This window comes from Sminthopsis crassicaudata, chromosome 3, assembly GCF_048593235.1.
Source record: "Sminthopsis crassicaudata isolate SCR6 chromosome 3, ASM4859323v1, whole genome shotgun sequence".
Taxonomy (NCBI): domain Eukaryota; kingdom Metazoa; phylum Chordata; class Mammalia; order Dasyuromorphia; family Dasyuridae; genus Sminthopsis; species Sminthopsis crassicaudata.
Genome location: NC_133619.1, coordinates 604518346 through 604541923, shown reverse-complemented (window position 1 = coordinate 604541923; position 23578 = coordinate 604518346). Strand labels below are relative to the sequence as shown.

Below are 23578 nucleotides of genomic sequence, written 5' to 3'. Positions count from 1 at the left end.
ACATCCTGTCCTTCATTTTTTGCCTTAACCAGTACTTTTTATAATCTTGTCATAGGCTGCTTCATAGGAGGAGCTGATTGTGTTACTGCCTCTCCCCTTCCTCCTTCTCCCTCCACCCATGAAGGGTTACTTGAGGGAGGTAAGTCAGAGGATAGGAAATTCTCTTTAAACTCCATTCTTATCTGATTTTTCATCCTTTTCACCTAGTTTATTTGGCCCCTCCCCCTTCTGCTCTTTCTGCTTTTTTCCTTATTCTATAACTTATATAATTTCCTAAAGCCAGTGTCTTTGAAAATTGAGTCAGGTCCATTTTTGTTGTAGGATTGACAAAGTTGCTCTCCTACTAATTTCCGTTCTTCTAGATCCAATTCTTTTTGCATAGAGAACCAAGGAGGTATGTACTGTACAGTTTCTAAAATTCAGTGATCTGCTCCAAAATTATAATCAAACCTTGGCTTTTCATAACCCTGACAAGGCTCTCTACACATTTTCTTGAAGAGAAACAGAAGGCTGTTTTCTAAACATCTATCCCATTTCAGCTGAAATTCTACTTTAGCTCTTTAACAAAGTTTCCTTGTTGTACTCACGCTAATTTCTGGGTCACAGATGAAGGTTCTTGGTCCCACATTCAGGTGCCAAAATGTAATGTTCTCTTCTCTAAAAAATAATGTCTCTGGGAGCAGGTTTCTTGGGGAGCTTCTGGAGGCAACCTTAGTTTCAGTTCAATTCAATAATCAAACCAATTGCAGCCAGGGATTAAAGTCCAAATCCTTTATTGTTTCCTTTTAATTCTTGTCTCATTCCTGGGGCTCAGTTAGCTTTTTGTGAGGCCTATCTCTCTCCTTGGTTCCTGAGAGCTCTCTCCAAGTATCTCCGAATCCAAAGGTTCGTCCTCCATCCAGCACAAAGGTGGAAAATGGAATGAATCTGACTCCGCCTCCAAGAGTGGGCTTGTGGGCTTCTGACTTGTGAATCTCCCGAAGTCCATCCTAGTTGAGGCTCCTAGATTATATATGCTCTCTAAAGGTGTGAATTCTAATGTGTGAACTTTCTTAAAGGTCTGAACTCTAAAGGTGTGAACTAAGTACATAAGCATTGTCTCTATCAGCTCCAGTGACTTAGCACTTTGCTTCAAGTTCTGACCCATTAGAAAATAGAAAATAAATGGATGCCCATCAGTTGGAGAGTGGTTGGGTAAATTATGGTATATAAATGTTATGGAATATTATTGCTCTGTAGGAAATGAGCAGCAGGATGAATACAGAGAGGTTTGGAGACTGATGCTGAGTGAAATGAGCAGAACCAGGAGATCACTATATACTTCAACAACACTGTATGAAGATGTATTCTGATAGAAGTGGATATATTCAACATAAAGAAGATCCAATTCACTTCCAGTTGATCAACGATGGACAGAAACAACTACACCCAGAGAAGGAACACTGGGAAGTGAATGTAAACTGTTTGCACTACTATCTTTCTACCCAGGTTACTTATACCTTCGGAATCCAATTCATACCGTGCAACAAGAAAATTGGATTTACACACATATATTGTATCTAGGTTAAACTGTAACACATTTAATATTTAGGGGAGGGAGTAGAGGGAGGGAGGGAAAAATTTGGAAAAATGAATACAAGGGATAATGTAAAAAAAATTACTCATGCATATGTACTCTCAAAAAATTATAATTATAAAATTAATTTAAAAAAAAGAAAAAAAAAGTTCTGACCCATAACAGAAAAGGGCTGTGGAAAATTGTATCTACACTGTCCCTTCTGGTACCCAAATACCCACAGCCTTGGGTTGCTGGCCCATTTTTCAGGCATGCAGTGGACTTGCCTCCTTATTCCTGGCCTCACTCTGCCACCTACAATTCCCCTGGCCAACTTCCCTGATAACCAGCCTCTTTCACATCCCCTCAGCTCTGAGTATGGCCCTTTTCTTCAAATGACTTCCCCTGCACAACACTGATTGTAAGCTCCACAAGAGCATCTTTTCCACCTCTCTGTCTTGGCCAGTGCTGAGCAATTGGAAAGTGGGTGATAAAGGCTTTTGGAAAGGGATTGTTACTGGGGGCAGCTAGGTGGGCAGTGGCTAAAGCACTAGCCCTGAAGTCAGGATCACCTGAGTACAAATTCAGCTTTAGACACTTAATAATTACTGTGTGATCCTGGACATGTCACTTGACCCCAGTTGCCTTGGGGTGTGGAGGGAGATCCCTACCCAGAGCTTCACTTTCTGTTGGCTCTGCATTCTAACTCAGATTGAGGTCATCTGGTCCAAATCCCTCAGATTACTGAAAAGGCAACAAGCTACAGAGGAAGTGGCAGGCCCCACTCAAGCTTGCCCCCCCCGGCCCTGGCCCCTTTCCCTTCTGCCTTCTCCTTGATGAGTTTCACTCCCAGACCAGGTTCTTCCCAAACGAAGTTTCCAGGGGGCAGAGACCTCCGCACCTGGCTCAGGACATGCACTAAAGGCTACAGCCTTCCCTCTGTATGACCAGCAGGGGGCTCTCCCTGCCTGCTCTGCAGAGGCCGGGAGAAGGCCCCTCCTCCCTCCCCTCCAGAGCAGGCCGGCCTCCAGGCTTTCCTCCTCCTGAGGCCCTCCCAACTAGCGGGCTTGGGCCATTCCCAAGCTCCGGCACAAGCCAAGGCTTTTGTGTCCCCATGGCACCCTAAGGACTTGTCAGAATGGGGAGCTCCCCAAGGACAAGCACTATCTGCACCCCATCAGATCAGGGCTCTCCAGGGTCCGCAGTCCTGGATGGGAGTTTGGGGTTATGTGCTTTTTTTGCTTCTAACTCTCCCTGCCCCCCAGAAGCCCTGGAGTGAAGTTGAGGCAGGGATTTTTTCATAGCCTGGACACTCCCTTACCTGGAAAGGCACTCCACTGGGGTAGATTTTCTTCAGCTCGGAAGGGAAGAAGCCATCTAGGATATCCTGGATGCACTGCTGCAGGGGAGACAGGCAGGAGGCGGGAGATGGGGGGGGGCGATCTCCACCACATCGGCGAGACCGCTTCCCTCCCACCCCCACTCCCACCCATAGTCCCTTAGGAGCTGGGGAACAGCAAGGTCTCAGAGGCCCGGCCCTGCCAGCTTCCCCTTCAGGTCATTTCCACTGCTTGTCTTTGCAGCGTTATCAGAGGGGCTGAGAGCCCTCGTGAGACGTCCAGGGGGGTAGATGGTCACTGTTATGAGAGCACTAAGAGTCACCCATCAGCCAGAGTTGAAGACAAACCACCCTCAGTACCGCAGGGAAAAGGCTTATCTGGTAGCCACAGGAAGGTGCATTCCCCCCCACCTCCACCACCCACCAGCAGCCTCCGTTTCTTTGGGACATAAACCACCCCACTTACTTACACTGGCTGGGAGAGGAGGATACCCTTCTTTAAACTTGAGGTACCTGTGATTTCTCCTTTCCTCCCACACTTTAGTAAGGGATTTTTAGAGGCCCTGGGAGCCAAGTGTTTGGGAAGAGGCTGATTCTTGGAGGACAGCAGTCACAGTCGCCACCCCCTGACCTCTGGGCAAAACCTTTACCCTTTCTGGTCACTCAGACATTTGTCTACTTCTTGAAAATGGCATGGTAACGCAGTGAATAGAGCACCAGCTGAAGTCAGTAGGACCAGAGTTCAAATCTGGCCTCAGACACTTAACACTTCCTAGCTGTGTGACCCAGGCAAGTATCCCCAATTGCCTCAGCAAAAAATAAAAAAAATTTAAAAAAGGTTGTTGGATTAGATGTTTTTGTGTCTGAAATATATTTTGAGAGAAACTGGGCCAGTTTATTAGAGCAGCTAGGTGGTACAATGGACAGAGCACCAGTCCTGAAGTCAGGAGGACCTGAGCTCAAATCTGACTTCAAATACTTCCTAGCTGTGTGAACCTGGACAAATCACTTAACCCCAATTGCCTAAAAAAAAAAAAGAAAAAGAAAAGAAAAGAAAAAGAAAAGGAGAAAGAAAGAAAAAGGCATAATGTGCTGGACATGGTAGGTGAATATCTCATATATACTCATATCTCTGTCTGGTGTGCCCAAAGTGAAGTGGCCCTCACCCCCGAGGCCCCTGCACTCCCTCCCTGGATGACTTTGCTCAGGCTTTTACCAGTGCCAACCATGCCCCCTTTTGACTGGTGGCTTCTCAGAGTTTCCAGCCCAGCTCAAAGCTGCCCGCCTCCAGGAAGGCCACCCTGATTCCCTCCTTCCTTGCATGCTCGGGTAGCACTTGGAATGGAATATGGCATATCACCATCATTCGCATTTTAAGTTTTGATCTTCATTGGATTGTGGGATTCATGGACACAGGTGCGGTCTCATGTGAACTACTGTCCCCCTCATCACCCCCCACCTTCCCCCAAGCTTCTCCTAGACTATGCAAGGCTATGTTGTCATAGCTTCAGGCCATCTAAGAGGGTTCTGTCCAGCCCTCCCCATTTCACAGCCCAGAAAAGTGACATGTCCAAGACCACAGGGAGGATCAGTGGCGGGCAAGTGATGGTTACCCAGCCCAGCTGGGCTCTCCCCCTCCCTGCCCCCTGGGCCCTTACCTGTGTGGAGACGTCTGAGAAGGGGCGGAAGGGCCCATTGAACATGATGATCCCATTCTGATACAATGTCAGGGGGACTGGCTCTGGAGTCTTGAGCACCGCCATGCTGGATGAGGTATGTACCAAGGACTGTCCTTCGCCAGCCAACAGACTGAGATCTCGTAGGTTCTCTAGCAACTCATCAAAGTCCACTGTGGGAGCGGGCACCGTGGATTCTCCTAGGAACCAAAGGGTTCTTGAGGGGCTGTGACCCTTTGAAAAGTATGCCACCTTTTCATGGGTCTGACTATCCAGTGGGCCATGAGATAAGTCATGGTCCCTTTTCCAGGAGAGCTTCTTGTGGGGGCCACAGGACAGAACCAATTCCTGGGACTCCTGGCACCCAGAAAGTTCCCAGGATCTGTGCCCCTTGGGATCTGCCCAGGTCAAGCTGCACTCCTACCATCGTTATAAGCATTTTATTATCATGAGGTGCTCCTCAGGGTGATGCGAGGGAATAATAATGGACACAATTAGGAAACGTGGGGGCATGCAGGCTGGGCAGACCCTGGTGGTGGATCTGGTAAGGTCACTTCATCTTTCTAAGTCTCAGTTTCCTCTCCTATCAAATGGGGAGAATACTATATGCACCTGCTACCTCCCAGGGTGTCGTCAGAGAGTTTAGAAGCCCTATTCCTCCCAGGCCTCAGATGAGGCTCTTCAAAACTGGCTCCCCTCTGGTCCTGGTGACCTGCTGAGCCCATTACAAGGGCCAGCTTAGCCAAGAGATTCCTTACCAGCAGCATGGCTGCCACCGGATGATGGATTAACAACCCCCACCTCCTCCAAAGATCTGGGATTTCATCAGCACTAGGAACTCCTGATATGAGAACTCTTTCCACCAATCCCTTCCATAATTAAATCTAAGTCCTAGGGAGCTGCAACTGGCCCATGGTCACATAGCTCAGGATGTGAACCCAAGGTTTCCAGAATCTAAGTCAATTAGTCTATTCACTACACCATGCTGCTGCTTCTCTCTACAATCTAGGAAACAAAGAAAAATACAGTCCTCAGTCTTGTGTACTTCCAGTCTGCTTATTCAGCTCCTAACAAGAGCAGAGTGGCAGAAAATGGGACAGGTTATAAAGAATCCTATGGTTATTAGACATATATACACTAATTTACTTGTATTCTACATTTGAAGTCTTTTCCCAAAGACAAATAGGCTGATAAGTGATGTTCTATTATGAACATACTCACTACAAATGAAGTTTGAATTACACTAAATAATAATGGAATTCAGATTTTAAAAGACAACAATAACACTGGACATGCTTTCAAAGGAAATATCTATCTTTTCATTTAACAAAAAGACTAAAGTATGAGGCTACTTTACTATCAGTAAAAAACACTCTTATATTGTTTTAAAATGGAGATTGTACACTATAAGTTGATTGATACAAACAAAATTGCATTTAAATAGAAGGATAGTTCCCAAACTCTTCCAGGAAAGGTGAATAATAAAACACCAAAGTTGGTTTCCTTAGGACTGTAGACTACATAGAGGCCTCATGCCTACATCATGAATATTTTCTTCAAGAAGAAAGTGGGAGAGCACTAAATACAGTTAACACAGAGTAACCATAAAATATAAAACCAACTACTTTAACATATAATAAACTTCTTGGTATAGATGAGGAATGAGCTTTTTAGGGCTTTTAGGGTTAAGGTTAAGATATAGAAGTCATTTCTAAATAATTGTTTATGAAATCTGACCAGTAAAGCAAAAGTCAAAATCAACACCAATGAGAAAAAAATGATAAAAATAAGAAAATTTTGCAATTATAATGCATTTAACAAGCAGTTAAACAAGCTAAAAGTGGGACACACAAGGAAAAAATAAAATAACTCATATGCACCAGTTCAAAGAGTGAATGTTAAAGGCTTGAACACACCCATAAAATAAAGGAAAGTCATAGGATGGAACAATAATATGTTTACCAGAAAAATTTAAGATTATAAATAGTCAGAGTTAAACTGAGAAACTGGAGAAGAATTTATTTTGCTTGAAGTGATTTTTTTGAAAATTAGAGATAATTATGATCTCTGACAAAATACTATAAAAAACAGATTTGTAACAAGAGACATAAAGAAAAGGTACCCTTATATTTAAAGATACCATTGATAATGAAATAATATTAATACTATACATATGTGTATACACACACATACATAAAATAGAGAATTTGTCTAACCTAATCATGGGGAAGTAGGGGGAGGAGATAAACCAAAAAAAAAAAAAAAAAAGAATTAAAAAAAAAACCCATACAACCAGATAGATTTGTAAATCAATACTCTCAAACATTCAAAGAACAATTAATTCTAATAGTACATAAATTGTTTGCAAAAATCAAGAAAAATGGATCCCGATAAATTCCTTCTATGAGACAAATATGGTCGTGGCATCAAAAGCAGAGTTAGATAGAACAAAAAAAAAAAACCTGTAAGGTAATATTGCTAATAAATATCAACACAATATCGACAACAAAAAATTGCTAATAAATATTAACACAAAAAAATCAACACAAAAATACTGAATAAAATATGAACAAAGGGGCTACAACAATATATTTTTAAAATTACATATTATGGCTGGGAAAACAAGCTTGGTTTAATATTGGAAAAAAAGTATAAGCATAATAGAGCTTATTAATAAAGCAATAAAATCATATTATCATATTAACTAATATAGAAGAAGGTTTTGACAAAAACAAAGCAATACCTCTTTATATTAAAAAAAAACATTAAAAGGCATAGGAATACATGGATTATTCTTATGGTAAGTAATATCTATTTAAAGATAAAAATTAGTCCTGTCTGTAATGAAGAAATACTAGGGGCCTTTATGGCAAGTTCAGGGGTAAGAAAAAAATAACCACCATTATTAAAATGTTATCTAAAAATTGCTAATAGCTCTAAAATAAGAAAACATTGAAGAAATAAGCATAGGTAATAATATGTTGTTTCACTGAAATTATTATATCATTTTAATTTTTAGTTGAGTCTCTAAACTTCTGTACATAAAACTCTCATGTCATCTGTGCAGATAATAAAAATGAAGCCACAAAAATATCAGTTTTTCGGTATATTACTAATAAAATCTAGCAGGAAATCCATTCAAAATAACTATAAAATATAAAATATCTCTGAGTCCAGCTACTAAGACACACAGGTATTAAACTAACACAATTGTTAAGACAGTCTTTATAGAAATAAAAGCTAACCTAAATAAATATAAAGATTAATTGCTTCTAATTAGACTGTTCCAATATAATTACAATGACAGTGTTACCTAAGTTACTTATGATTCCTTTCTACTCAAAGAATTGCTAAAGAATTATTTTTATTAAAAAAAATTTTTTTAAAGGACTGGGCACTATATTTCAAGAAATCATACAAGAAAACTGCTCAGATGTAATAAAATCTAAGGATAAAATAAAAATGAGGAAAAACTCCCCTATTTATCTCCTGAGAGAAACCACAAAAAACATCCCAGAAATGTCATAATCAAAATCTAGAGCCAATCTATATCAAAGCAAAATTCTTCAAGAAGGCAGAAAGAAGTTCAAGTGCCATGATCTTCTTTTACTATAAATGACAGGTTTTTAAAAAATTATAAATGAGAAGAAATCTTGAAATACAGTATTCCAAAAGGCAAATGATATAGGCTCACAATCAAGAATAACTTATTTTTAAAAAGCTGAGTAGGACTCCTACAAGAGTAAAAAAAAAAATTTAAAAAAAAAGTGTTTCTTTGATGAAATAGAGAACTTTCAAGCAAACTGATGAAAAGACTAGAACTTATAGGAACTTAGAAATATAAACTCAAGAAAGGTAAGATTTTCTGAGCAACTAGAAGAGACCTTATTCATTGCTAATATTCTAGTAAGAAAAAGAAATAAATATCCCTTCAGAATCTTAATGTCTTCAAAGGGTATTGAGGGAATTAAATAATAAAAAGAAAGAACCTATAGGTGGATTAGTTCTTTTCTAAGGGGGGAATAGGAAGGAAGGGTAAAAGGTATAACCTTATGCAGGAGGAAGGGAAGAAGAACTTGCTATATCTTATAATTAAGGCATATGAAAAATAGAGTATATTAATGTAGAGGAAGGAGTGGGGGGGGGAAGCGAGAATTCTGATAAAGTTCACTGTTATCTGTACAAAAAAAATGGCAGAATACACTGTACACACCCTACTTGTGTGTACAAACACACTGCTTGTTGTAAAACTCTATCAAGCTCAATAGGGAAATAAGCAGGGATTGGGGTTGGAGGATACTTTAGCAAAGAGAGAATAATCCAAAGCAAAACAAACTACTTGATCCTGAAATGAGGGGGGTTAGGAAACTAAAAGGGAAAAAAAGAAATTAATGAACTGTCTATCAACTAAGGAATGGCTGACCAAATTGTAGTATCTGAATATGCTGAGCTGTGTAATATGTAATTGTGTAATGATGAATACATGATGAAACGATTTCAGAGAATGTTGAGAAATATGACTTGATGATATAGCTCAATAGAAGTCTACAATTCCTCCAAACCCAGCTATAAAATACACCAGACCAAATTCTGACCGAGAAATCTAGGGAAAAAAAAAGTCATAGTGAGTCTCTTGTCCCACCTAGGTAAGTACAGGGAGACAGGAGAGGCTTGTGGTTACTGAGGACAGGGTTGGGGTAGGAGCACAGGGCCTTCTAGCACTCAGGGAGAGGTTGCACCCAAAACCCAAAAGGAGACCAGGGCATTAGCCCAGGATTCTGCGTCTCAGATCCAGAACAGAGTGAGTAAGGGACCTGTGCCCAGCGGGGCCAGACTGGAGCTGCCAGAAAAGGAGGACCTGGGCAATGAGTACTGAGAAAGGAGAAAAGTTCAGAAGCCAGCAGCAGCAGCAGTCACAGTAGTGTGGCTCAGTTCTCAAATTCAGAGCAGAATCTCACTTCTCATATCTAGGCCAGTCTACCAAATAACCAAAGCAGGAAACCCAGACTAAAGGGGAAACTTAAAATTCTTCCACTTTGAACCTACAAATCTTTTAAACTGGATGACAGAGGAGGAGCCCAGCATTTCTCTTATTCAGATCTTAACTGAGGTCAGACACTTTGCCCTGGATGAGATCACTTAGGGAGCACCAAGTCTGCAGCTTCCCAGACTGTGCCTGAGATCTTGTGATAGCATAACACTCAATACCCCAATAAAGTAGCAATGGTGCTATCCCAGGCCTTCCCTCCAGAATTGATATAGAATTCAATCCTAACCACAAATCTCTGGCCAGGAAGGAAGTTAGAAAAATAAGCCAAAAAACAACAACAACAACAACAACAACAACAAAAACCTATTTTGAATCATTATGAGCTATATACTCAAGAAACAAACAAAAGAAAAGAATGACTCCAAAACATCTACAAGAGAAAAACACAGCTTGGAAGATTAAAAAAATATATATTTTTTAATAAATGAGATGAGTGCCTGAGGAAAAAAGTGGCAAAAAAAATTAAAAGAAAGAAAAATGGAAGTAAGAATTAGAAAAAGAATTAACAGCATAAAAGGTTCAAAAACCTTCACAAGCCACAAACTTCCTAAAGATTTGAATGAATCAAATAGAAGCCAATGACTTCATCAGGCAACAAGAAATGTTAAAACAAAATCAAAAGGCAGGAAAAAAAGAAGAAAATGTAGTATCTCATAGTAAAAACAACTAATCTAAAAAACAGATCAAGAAGAAAAGAATTAAAAATTGTTGAATTATCTACATACCATGACTCAAAAAAAATCTAGAAATTCTGTTTTAAAAAGTCTTAGAAGAAAATTGTCCAGATCTCTTAGAACCAGAAAGAAAAGTAGAAATAGAATTTACCATTCACCTTCTAGATGAAACTTCCAAATAAAAACTCCTGGGAAAATGTAGTCAAAATTCAGAGCTTTCAGATTAAAAAAAAAAAAATCTGTAAACAGAAAGAATTCAAGTACCAAAGAACCACAGTCTAGATTAAATATAATTTAATAGCCACCACTATTAAATTAGCAGAGAACATGAAATATAATATTCCAAAAGGAAAAGGATATAGGCCTGTAGCCAAAAATAATAATATATAATCTCTAAAGAAGAAAATATGGATTGTTAATAAAATAAAGATCTTCTAAAGCATTCATGATGGAAAGACATAGCTACAAAGAAACTTTAAAAGTTAAACATAGTGGGGCAGCTAGGTGGTACAGTGAATAGAGCACCAACCCTGAAAGGACCTGAGTTCAAATCTGATCTCAGACACTTAACACTTCCTAGCTATGTGACCCTGGGCATGTCACTTAACTCCAACTGTCTCAGCAAAAAAAAAAAAGTTAAACAAAGGAGTGAAAAGAAGCCTAAAAAGGCAAGATGATAAAAATTATAAAGGATTAACTGCTTGTATTTAACTAGGACACTACATGTGCCATCATCATGAGAGTTCATAGAGGAAATCGAATTAGACAAGTCTTGGGGAGTGGTACTTTTAATTCTTGATAGTTTTAAGAATGGGAAAAAGGAGAAGAGAGTGGAAGGGAAAGGAAGGGAAAGGATAATTATTTCACATAATCGGGATGAATAAACAGACATTTATGTAAGAAAGGAAAGGGGAGTAGCAGGAGATGCATGAACCTCATTCTCATCTGAACTGATTTAAATAAGGAAGAATACACACACACACAAGTGAAATGCACACATTTATTTCACTCAAGAGGAAAATAGGAGAGAAAGGGGAAAGGAAGGAAGGGAGGAATATACAAAAATAATTATAGCTCTTTCTGAAGTGGCAATGGTCGGGAATCCAAGGGAATGCCCAGGAATCAGTGAATGGCTAAACAAATCACGGAACATAAATGTGCTGGAAAACTATTGTGCTGAACTCCTATCAGCATAATGACCAACCAGAATTTCAGAGGGCTAATGAAGACATTTGCTATTCATTCACCTCCTAATTGAGAAGTGAAGTTTTTCAGAATTCAGAATGAGACAATTATCTTTTTGGATCACAGCCAATGTAGACATTTGTTTTGATTGACTATTAATGTTGGTAATGGGCTTTGCTTTTTTCATGTTCTCAAATGAGGAGAGAGAAGAGTTGAGAAAGGAGAGGAGGATTTTAGAGGGGAAGGGAGGAGAGAGAGGCAAGGCCACTTGTGTGGCTACAGCCACACAAGTTTGTTCTCTATTTTTGATTTGGAGTGGAGAACAGAAGGGAGGCTTCCTGGTAGCAAAAATGATGTAAAAAAAGGCTTCTGAAACATTTGTTCAAATACACAGAAGAGAACAGAAGGAAGTTCAGAAGAAAGCACAATATCTTATCTATAAACTAAAGTATGAAATGTGTTATATCTTATTTTTTAAAAATCGAGCAGCATAAAATGACAATTCATGGCTTTAGATACAATTCTCTGTTATTTTATTGTGTAGATGGAAAAGCTTTTTTTTTTTTCTTTCAGTTCAGAATAAAAAAAAAAAAAAGTTAAAAAAAAAAACCAAAAACCAACAACATAACATCCTTCTGAGGTTCCACCTCGAAACCATTCTATTGGTAAGGATGACCAAAAAAGGAAAAATAACAGTTGTCAGAGAAGTGTAGGGAGGATAGGCACACAAAGGCACAGCCATGCAACTGAGAGATCTAGACTTTCTGGAATTCAGTTTGGAATTATATTCAAAAAATACTTCAATGCTGCATACTCAATGCTCAGTAATATCATGACAAGGACTATACTCCAAAGAAGGACAGGACCCATATGTAAAAAGTATATATTTATTTATGGCAGTAATTTTTGTAGGAACAAAGAACTGGAAAATAAAATAGATGTCCATCAATTGGGGATTAGCTAAATAAATTATGGCATATGAATATGGGGCAATAGCCCTGTAAAACCTCAAAGGATTTGTGTGAATGATACTGAGTAAAGTGGGCAGAATTGGAACAATTTATATTCTACAACATTGTAAAGGAAAACAACTGTGAAAGACTTTGAAATCCTGATTAATGAAAAAACAAATCATGGCTCCATGAGATTAATAACAAATCATGTTTTTCATCTCTTGGCAAATAGCTACAGGACTCACAGATGTAAGATGATACCAATATTTTCAGACACGGCAAGCAAGTGTGTGGATTTCTTTTGAATTATTACATTTATTTGTTCCAAAGGAGGGCTTTTATTTGGGGGAAGGGAAGTATGGGAAGATCATAATGGTAATGATCCTTAAAACAAACAAACAAAAAAAAACAAAAACAAAAAAAAAAAAACAAGAAAGCAAAGAAGCTTTAATTAATCGCTTTTAAAAACGAAATAGAAGAAAGCAGAAGGAAACCCAATAAGAGATACTGACAAGCAGAGTAGTTTTGGAACTAACATGATAACTCTGAAATTTAATTTTTTAAAATAACAATACAAAGTTAAAATTCATGGTTTTCTATGCAGTCCTCGTCTTCTGTTCTTTGTCTAGGGACAAATAGTTGATATTTATAAATTTCATAATCATAAAAAAGAATTTTTAGAGGTAAATATGAAAGTTCTGAGTATAGGAACGAAGGATGGAAAAAAGAATGGTAGCTGAGAGAGAAAGAGGATTTACAGAAGGAATAGCACATGAGTGATGAGAACACATCATATGATGGGCAAGAAATATTGACTTAAGGCCACACACAAACTGAAGAGCCTGAAAATAAAGCAGGGACTCATTACCAAGCACAGAACATTGGTGCTAGCACAGAGCTCTGACTGTGGAGTGTCAATGCTGGAAGATAGCTCACAACCTGAGAGGTTGGAAAGGATTGAGAATCTAGAATAACAGAACCGGGAGGATTTCAAAACTGCAGGGGATTGAGAATTTAGAAGAGAAGCACTGGGCAGACTTCAGAGGTGGCAGGATCGCTGAGCTGGAAGGGACTGAGAATCAAGAATAGAACTCAGAGGTGGCAGAATCACAGAGCTGGAAGGGATTAAAAATCTAGAATAGAGCACTGGGAGGACCTCAGAGATGGCAGGATTGCTGAGCTGGAAAAGATTGAGAATCTAGAATAGAAGCACTGGGAGGACTTCTGAGGCAGAAGCATCACCGAGCTGGAAGGGATTGAGAATCTAGAAGAGTCAGAAGGATCTCAGAGGTGGCAGGATCACAGAGCTGGAAGGGATTGAAAATCTAGAATAGAATCATGGGGAGGACCTCAGAGGTGGCAGGATCGCTGAGCTGGAAGGGATTGAGAACCTAGAAGAGAAGTGCTGGGAAGACTTCAGAACTGGCAGGATTGCTGAGCTGGAAGAGAGAACCTAGAATAGAAGCATTGGGAGGACTTCAGAGGCAGAAGGATCACAGAGCTGGAAGGGATTAAGAATCTAGAAGAGAAGCACTGGGAGGACTTCAGAGGCAGAAGGATCACAGAGCTGGAAGGGATTAAGAATCTAGAAGAGAGGCACTGGGAAGACTTCAGAGGCAGAAGGATCACAGAGCTGGAAAGGATTGAGAATCTAGAAGTGAAACGCTGGGAGGGCCTCAGAAGCAGCAAGACCTTAGAGGTGAAAGAGATGGCGAATCTAGAATAGAAGCATCAGGAAGACCTCAGAACTGGCAGGATCACAGAGCTAGAAGGGATTGAGAATCTAGAAGAGAAGCACTGGGAGGACTTCAGAGGCAGAAGGAGTTGGATAGGATTGAGAATCTAGAATAGAAGCACTGGAAGGACCTCAGAGATATCAGGATTGCTAAGCTGGAAGATATCTTAAGGATCCAGCTCCCTCTTTTCACAGAGATGCTGGAGCTCATGTCCTGCCCAAGGGTCCCCTTTCTTGGAGTCAGGGAACGGGCCCCACTCTACCTGGCTTCCAGGTTTTCTTGAGCGTCCACTTCTCAGCCTCTAAGTCCGTTTCCATCTCCATCTCAGTTTCCGATGGTTCTCCCACCCACTCCAGTCCATAGTCGTTCAGAAATCGCTGAGCAGAAAAAGGAGGACACAGGAAGATTGCCATTAGTTAGGCTTCTTTCTCAGGAGACACCAAGAAGGAAGGGTCAGTGAAGGTCACTGATATCATGATTCAATAACAACTTCTCATCAGAATCAAGGCCAGAGCTGTGAAGTCTCAGCATTCATCCTGTTTCCTAACCACAGTAGAAGTAGGGACCTTCAGAGCTGAGGCACTTAGTGTGGCTTGGTAGAAAAGCCAAAAGACTTGGGTTCAGTTCCTGCCTCTGACTTTCTAAGTGTGTTAACTAGGGCAAGTCACTTCACTCAGAGCCTCAGTTTTCTCATCTGTGAAATGGGAATACCAATGCTTGCTCTACCTAGATCTGAAGATCAAATTTTTTAAAAGGATGCATTCACCCTGTAAATCATAAAGAAGTATAATAATATGAGCTGTTATGACTAGTTGGGAAGGCCCTTAGAGATCATCTAGCCAGTCAGACCCTCCTTTCTCACAGCTAAGGAAACGGAGGCCTAGCAAGGAGTGATTTGCTCAAGATCATAGAACAGGTTAGAATTTTGCACAGAGCTGAGAATCAAGTCCAAGTCTCTTATCCCCCTATCCTGAGTTCTGGCACAAAAACATGGAAAGAAGGGGTAGGAGGGAGCACACTATTTTAGGACTAGATTTGGCCTTCCACTTATTATCCCAAAGACTGCTTCTGCTCCCCCAACCAACTCCTCTCATTAGCGAGGGGTACTGCCAGAAGCCACAGGCCATAGGTTTAAATAGGGCATGTGCTTCTGGCCTGAACATGACACAAGGAAATGAGATGTGAAAGGCAAGGTGAAGGCTGTCTTAGCCACAAGAAGAGTCTGCTGATGTTCAGCCTGGGCTGAGGTCTGGAGCTTTGTCTTCCTGGCTCTAAACTAGGCCGTGACACTGGCAATTAGGCCCTGACTTCAACAGGCAATAATTTGTGGAAGTGGGAAGGTGGTAACCATCACGGGAAGGCTGACATAGAGTGGCCTCCCTCATCCCACTGAACTGCTGTCCCCAATCACAGACATTTTAGAGATGCTCAGTGGTTCACCTTCATCATAGAACTCCAAAGTCTTGGGACCAGCATTTGAGTCCAGACCCTCTGACTCTAAGACTCTAAAACCCAAGTCATTTCCTCCATAGTTCACTGCTTTCTTCTGGCTAAAGTCCAGGGGTCCTCAAACTTTTTAAACAGGGGGCCAGTTCACTGGCCCTCAGACTGTGGGAGGGCCAGACTATAGTAAAAACAAAACCTCACACTCTGTCTCCATCCCTCAACCCATTTGCCATAACCCCATGGGCCACATAAACATCCTCAGCTGCTGCATCTGGCCCCGGGAGAAGTAGTTTGAGAACCCCTGGTGCTAAACTATGACCAAGGCAAAAGGCAGAGTCTTCTTCAGGGGGAGTTTCTGAGAATGCTGGTGATGGTGACAGCGCGCATTTATATAACCATCAGTCGTGGCACAGGCAAACACAGAAGCCAAGATAGGAGCTCTTTCATAGTTTCACAGGGTTAGAGATGGAAGGGAACTTAAACTTAAACTTAAAATTATTAGTCCAACCATCATTTTACACATAAAGAAACTGAGATAGAGAGGTCGCACAGGTAGCATCAGGCCTAGAATTTGAATATCATATGAATGAGTGACGACAGGAAGATCTATTGGGAGTGGTAGATAGGTGGGAAGGAGAGTGGAAAAAGACCCCTATGGTCCTTGACCCCCAACTGGGAGATGCCCCAAAGCCTCCTCCTTTCAGGGTCTTGTCCCATTCTTCCCTTTATCTGTCTCACCTCCATCTCATGGACCTGTTTCTGAAGGTGCTGACACTTGGCTTCCAGTTCTTCTGTATTAGTTGAATTTTTTTGATCTTCTGAAAAAGATAGGTTGGGTTCAGGAGGTCCTCAAAGCAGAGATGCAGGGCTCAGGGTGGCCTCCTTGACCAACACCATTGGGCTTTCAAGTGCTGCCCAAGGAGACACCTTCAAGGGTCAGGCACAATCTAGAATGAGATTGTATACAAACCCCAGAATTTCACATGCCCGTTCAAATTTTGGGGTGAACTAATCCTGCTAGTCATGTATTCTTTACTTTCTGCTGAGTCAATCCTTCACACAATCAAGACTAAATGATTACTAGGGACCAAGTCCTGTGTTGGATATAAAAGTTTCAGTGAGACATGGATAAGAAATAAATACACTTAATTATAAAACACAACACTGTGTGTTAGGTATGTAAGAGAGGTTCAGAGAAGAATGCTCTGTGAGACCTAAGGTAAAAGATTGTTAATAACTCATAGCGAGTTCAGGGAGAACTTTATGAAAAAAGCACCATTTGGGGTCCAGCTTAATGTGTGAACAGAAAATCAACATGCAAAGAGGAGATTGCAGGGCCCTCGAGGTATAAGGAACATCCAGAATAATAGTACGGAGGTGGGAAATCACAGGCTACATTCACAGGACAGAGATTGGTCCAATTTGAATGGTGTGCAAAGTTCATGATAGGCCTTAATATGAAATTCAGCTGGAAAGGGGTGGGGGTGGGTCCAAATTGTAGAGGGCCTCAGATGCAAGGGAAAGCAGTTAAACAGAATTCAGCAGGCACCAGACATAGCCCCTGAAGACTATTTAATAAAGGAGTGACATAATCAGATCTAAATACAGAATCTAGCAAATGTAATCTCCCCCCGTAGAAGGGCAAGGTTCTTCCCTGAAGCAGCCAGAGGTCCCAAACCTAACCTGACTGTCCCTGGAATGTCGCTGCTAGTCTTATCATTGTGCTGCTCAACCTTAGGGGATGGGCTGCCCTGACACCCAGCATAAAATAATCAGACTATGCTCCCATCCCCCAACTCAATTTATCCCAGGGGCAGTTACTACTAGTACAGTTCCTTTGGAAAGTAAAAATAAAATAGAGAAGGGAACGAGTAGACATAGAACAGGTTTAGAAAGTGATAGGAGGATGCTGTTGAAATCATCTTGGTGGGTAATAAATACATATATAAATGCATATATGTGTGTATATATATTTACTACTTAGGTAAAAGCAAATGAAATAGAAGAGAGTTGATGTGATAGAAAGAACTTGTAACTGACTATACATGAGCACTCAGGGAGAATGAAGAGTCAAAGATAACCCCAAGACACAAACCTGGAAGATGGGGTGACTGGCAGCGCCAAACACAGAAACAGTGAAGTCGGAAATATGGACTAACTTATGGGGGAAATCATCTCTGATCTGGCCACACTGAGTTTTGAGGTAGTAAAAGGATGCTGAAATATCCTTGTCCTGATGGCCAATAGTGGCCAAATGTGGGTCTGGAGTTCAGTAGTTAGGTCAGGGCTGGGACACTGAATTGGGAGCCATGTGCATAAAAGGGCCAGCAGGTGCCATGAGAATGAATGAAAGGGCTTAAGGGGTTGGGAAGAGGATGGGGAATCAATGAAGAAGATAGAGGAACAACGATGAAAGCAAAGCAGCTGAGAGAAGAGGGATCAGAAGGGGAGGAGGAGAAGCAGGAGAGAGCAAAGAACCTAAGAAAAGGAGGGATGTAATGTAGTAAATGTAGCAGAAAGGCCAAGAAGATGAAGCCTGAGGAAAGACTATCAGATTTACCAACAAAAAGGGTGTTGGTAGCTGTGGGAGTGTAATTAAAGAAGCTGCAGGAACATCTTTTCTGTGACCAGAAGGGAGGAGGAAAGAATAGTTGATACTAGGAAAATTCTCAGAGAAGTAGGTGGCTCTCTGCTGTAAATTTTGTGCTGGGCCTCTCCTCTCTCTTTCTCCTTTCTCTCTCCCTCTTTCTCTTTTCCTCCCTCTCTCCACCTCCCTCCCTCTTTCTCTGTCTCTTTCTTCCCCTCTGTGTGCATTATATCTCTGTCTGCCTCTCTCAGGCCACTCTTGCCTGGTAACCTCATTAGTGCCCTGAGCTCAGTTATCATATCTATGTAGATAATTCCCAGCTCTGTGTAGCCAGCCCCAGTATCTCTTCTAAGCTCCAGGCCTCTAACAAAACTGCCCAAAGGGCATGAAAGTTCTTGAGGGCCAGGACCCTTACCTTATTGTTGTTTTTCTGCCCCCATGAATGTCTGATTGATTTAAAGAACAGACACTGTGGCAAATGAAATGAGTTGGGAAAGGCAACTTATTTTGCTTTTGTACAACAAAGGCTCAGCTGAAAAATGACATAAATGTCTGACTCTGAATTTTTCTCTGGTTAGCTCCACAAGTCCCAGGCCAGGAGTAGAGAGCTCAGGAAGTGACTGTTACAGGATTTCCAGGTCAAAGAAGAGCTAACTGAGAAGAGGGTAAGGGATTCTAGTGAAACATTCTAACACTTCCAGGCACCAAATGAATGATCATATTAAATGGGCATTAAAAGTGAAACCAAAAACACTCCCTAGCTGTATGACCCTGGACAAGTCACTTAACCCCAATTGCCTGAGCCAAAAAAAAAAAAAGTGAAACCAGAGTAGGGGATGGGGACTGGGAGATCAGAGATGGGTGGAGGGGTTAAAGGTCAGGATATGGGTAAAGAGGAAACCGGTCTCGTGCATGAGAATGGGTGGAGAAATAGGAGGTTGTGATCTTGGAGGAGAGGTTATGAACTTTGAAGATTTCCATCTTAGAAGTGGTACAGCTTGGGAAATGATTGAAGCCAATCCAGATATGTGGCCAAGTAGAGTGGAGGAGGTCCTTAAAAAGGAGGACTGAAGTGGTCAGTTTGCTAAATGGCTCCTGAACATGCACACCTAAGTCAGGAGGTTATATTAGGATTTGAGATGAAAAGTCTATAAAGTAAGTAACACCATAATTGAGGAAGTTGCAACAGTAACCTGGAGAGAAGACAACAAAGAGGAGAGAGGACATTCTAGACTGTGTGGATCTTAAATGATAGTGTCTCCAGCAATTTTCACTTACGACTTCTTCAGAAGATGATGAATATAGTCTGGTTACCTGACCACTTCAAAAGACTTCTCTCCAACCATTGATATACAGCCCTGGATCATTCCTCAGTGATTGGCATACTGCCACCTCCTCATACAGGGTGTTTCCAAAATCTTAGTACAGTTTTAAGTCTTAGAGACTTCAGAAATATAAATGCTACAAACCCCTCAAAAATTTCAAGTTTAGTTACTTAAATGTCTTTCAATGAATCCATTTGGTGAATTTTGAATAATAAAATTTTAATCTTAACAAGTCAAGGCAGCATGTGTTTATGCATTATGCATGACAGTTTAGGGATGGCACTTTCTGGGAGTGATTGATCCATACAGGAAGTCTTCTCACTTGACTATCTGGGTCACCTGATCTAGTCCCATTAGACTTCTTGTGGGTAACATTAAAACTATAATGTCTGTGTCAAAACCTCATTCTTAGGATCTTCTGAAGGCCCAGGTTTCAAATGTAATCTTTCAGTCACTGAGTCACAGCTGATAAAAGTGTATACAAAGTTTAAAAATTAACTAGAGCAATATATAGAACAAGCCAGCAGTTATCTTGGAATTTAATAACCATATTTTGAAGCCTTAAGATACATAATCTTCTATAAGTTGTTTTTCTAAGCGTGTAGCACTTATGCTTCTGAGCTGAAGTCAGGAGAGACTTGTAGAATGCTCTGTCCCCATGGTCACACCCCAGTGCTCCTCCCCAGCTGCCTGCTCTGGTACTCCTCTCCATCCCAACCCTACCCCCCCCCCCAACCACCTGCTCCAAGTCTGAGCTTCCAACGACCTCCTATCTGACCAAGAATCCTCTATATGATTTTATTCCTGACAAGTGAGTTATCACCCTGCTACTTAGAAACTTCCAATGAGGGCAAATCTGTCTCCCAAGGAAGCCTGCTCTACCTTTGGAAGGCCCTAAGAAGAGACTTGCTGACATGGAGCCTGCAGCTGCCTCGACAACTTCTCATTACTGTGCTGCCAAGCAGACACATCTGATCTCTCCTCCACACAACGCTCATATTGTTGCCCACCAGCTATTTCAGGTTTGTGTTGCAGCCTCCCGTCCCACCCGGCAGTTCCACAAGGCAGGGATGGTGTCTCTCTTTACCAGGACTGGGGTTGGAGTTGGGAATGGGAGGGGAAGCTAGATAGGCCAGGACTCTGGCCAGAGAATTCTATTACCTTCTCCTGGCTGCAGGTTTTTGATTTTCAACTTGAGGGTTTTGATCCACTGGTCCTGCAGTACCAAGGCACCAACATCAGCCCCAGACCGGTTCCTGGCACTCGGGAAGCTGGGAATGGTGCCGCTGGGAAGCCAATAATGTATTCCTTCCCGGCCCCAAGTATAGAAACTGAGATTCCAGAATGAGTGGCAGAACAAAGCTGTTGGAACCCTGTTGCCATGGCTCAGTCCTGGAGGCCCTGAATCCCCAACACCCCAGGAGAAAGCAAAGGAAAGATGCCCAAGCCTCCCACTGAACTGCGGGGCTGCCATGGGGATGTGTTGTGGGCTTCTGCAGGGGCTGAATGCCTCTTTAGCCTCATCTGGAATCCCCCATGGCCCCGCAGACAGCAACTGGTTCAGCCTGGGCCCAGTACCTTGTACCTTGAGGTTGATTTCTTCAGCCTGCGTCTTCACCTTTTGTTCCAGTTCATTTAACCTCTTCACCAAAGAGGAGACCAAGCCCATATCGGGGGGCAGGGACCCTAACAAAAAATGACTTAAGGCCACAGCTTAAAGAACTGAGGTGGGGGCCTATGGGTTTACCAAATGAATGGATCCTTATCCTCCCAATTCCACCAAGTTGCTAAGGGTTCAGAGAGTATGTCCAGCTTTTGAATAACCTCCCCATCTTAGCCTCAATTAACCACTGCTAGCAATTGGCCCCTGAATGCCCAACATGAACTATCTATCGACTGCCTAAGACCTGATTCTCCCAGCTCCTGAAGACCTTCTAGACCTAGTTTGACTTCCAGGTCCTGACTGATCTCCCTATGCCTTTGACCTGCCTATCTCCATGACTAGACCCTCCACTAATTAAATGATCCTTCAGCTATCCCAAATGACCTATCCCAAGTGTTGCTAATCAAATGGAAAGAACCCTGACCTGGGAATCTCAGGCTAGACTTCAAGACCCCCATATTCTAGGGGTTCCATACCCTCAGATCTGCCTCAGGGGTGTCCAAATCTGCAACCGAGGCTTTATTCATTAAGCTTCCTGAAAGTTCAGCTATCTCTGGAATACCCAATCCACTAATAATCAAAGAATCTTAGCACTAAAGGGGACTTCAGGGTAATCTGCTAACAAATATGAAGCAGGCATCCCATCGCTCAGTCTTAGACCAATGGCTGCCAGGTCTCCCAGGATGCCCTAGAGGATACGGGAAGGAGCCTACTCCATCCTGAACAGCCCTCATTGGTAGAGAAAAAACTGCTTTAAAGAGAATCAAACTTTCTTCCTAGTGCTTCCAGCTTCATCTCCTATCTGAGGTCAAGCAGAATGAGCATCAGAGGGCTTTTCTAACATGACATCAAGGCTACAGACACCACTCCTCCCGCCACTAATGTTATATTCTATAATTTCAATATTAATAATAATTCATATTTCTATAATACAAAAGTACTATACCTGCCTTGCAGGAATTGTTACCCAATTTACAGATGAGGAAAATGAGGCTCTGATTAATTGCAATTAAACAGCTAAGTAAAAGAGCAGGGACTTGAACTGGGGTCTTCAGCCTCCAAAGCTAGTGCTTTTCATTATACTAAGTTCCTTTTAACACATATGGGCCTGCCCTGGCTTCAAGATCCCACCCACTTGACCAATTTTACTCCTGCACTACCGTGTCTATAATTCTCCAATTTCTGCCTGACAAGGTCAGAACACAATAAGTAGGACTGTCACCTCCCTTTTTCTTCCCTTCCCCTTCTAAACTTGACTCAATGCTCCCTGGAGCTTTCCTTAACTAATTTCATCCAAGATTTAATCAGTCACCTCTCTTTTTTCCAGCTTCCCTCCTCCACTACAGTAATCTATACTTGTCTTTCCTTTCTTGGCACTGTATCTTGCCTCTGCCATGAGACATGAAGGTCCCAGAGAGCCTTTAATCCAAACCCACCAATTCTCTCCATCCATACACCCACTTCTTCTTACCCCCTGTCCTGCATTCAAGTAAACCTGTACATTTCTTGTCAATTTCTCCTTCAGCCACATTTGTGGAGATTTTTAAATCTTTTCTTGCCTCCTATGAGAGGCAGCAAGACTCAATGAATAGACAGCATGCTTGAGTGCCACATACTGGCTGCATGGCATTGGGAAATCATTTAGCCTCAGAATGGTTTAGGCAGATCTCAAAGAAGTGCCATTTTGCAGTAGAAGAGGATGTTTATCAGGAAACATTAGGGAAATCATGAGTCTAGTCTCTATTTCTTCTTGGACTATTGAGTCTTCAAACTGGTCTTCCTGCCTCCAGTCTCTTTTCCCCCACCTATCCTTCATATTATTGCCCTAACATTCTTCCCAATTCAGACTATATCATCCTTTGACTGAAAAATCTTGAGCATCCTTCCATTGTCCAACAAAGGATAAATTCATGACACTGGAATTCATGGTCCTCCATAACCTAACCTCCTATCCAGGTTTCTACATTACAGATTGTTCTGCCCTTTCTCATGTCTCTGTCTTTATACACAAGATCCCCCATGTCTGAAATGGGCCTCCCACTCATATCCTCATTGTTTTCAAGGTGTAATTCAGCTGCTACATCCTCCATAAAGCCTTCTCAGAAACTGCCCAGATGAAAATGACTTCTCTTGCCACAAATGTCTCATCGCATTCATTGGGCCTCCATCTCTTTTTTACACTTAATACTCTCATATCTGTCAGAAACTTGGGATGCTACAGGGCTAAGAAAGAAACATAAACACAGCTAGGTTGTACTTATAGGAATATTTCTGTCTCAACTCTTGCTGTTACAGGGAAGATTGCAAAGGAAAGTGATTGCCATTCTAAGGCGTCAGTAAATGTAAGCTTGTCTGAAAGTGGCCAGAGACCTATTGAATTGACTGCCCT

The 23578-nt window shown here is 41.6% G+C and overlaps 1 protein-coding gene across 27 annotated transcripts in view; it reads right to left on the bottom strand.

Annotated features, from left to right (window-relative positions):
* Positions 1–23578, bottom strand: part of UBXN11 (UBX domain protein 11) — a 41394-nt gene that overhangs the window by 6376 nt on the left and 11440 nt on the right. For 22 of the 27 annotated variants that reach the window (XM_074305738.1, XM_074305741.1, XM_074305730.1 and 19 more), the window contains 6 exons: positions 21112–21212; positions 20688–20742; positions 16353–16432; positions 14431–14545; positions 4553–4770; positions 2877–2954 (listed from right to left, as the gene is read on the bottom strand). In XM_074305738.1, coding sequence (XP_074161839.1) covers positions 2877–2954; positions 4553–4770; positions 14431–14545; positions 16353–16432; positions 20688–20742; positions 21112–21212 — 647 coding nt within the window. The remainder of the gene's footprint in view (positions 1–2876; positions 2955–4552; positions 4771–14430; positions 14546–16352; positions 16433–20687; positions 20743–21111; positions 21213–23578) is intronic. The other 5 variants (XM_074305745.1, XM_074305747.1, XM_074305749.1 and 2 more) reach the window with 1 other exon arrangement.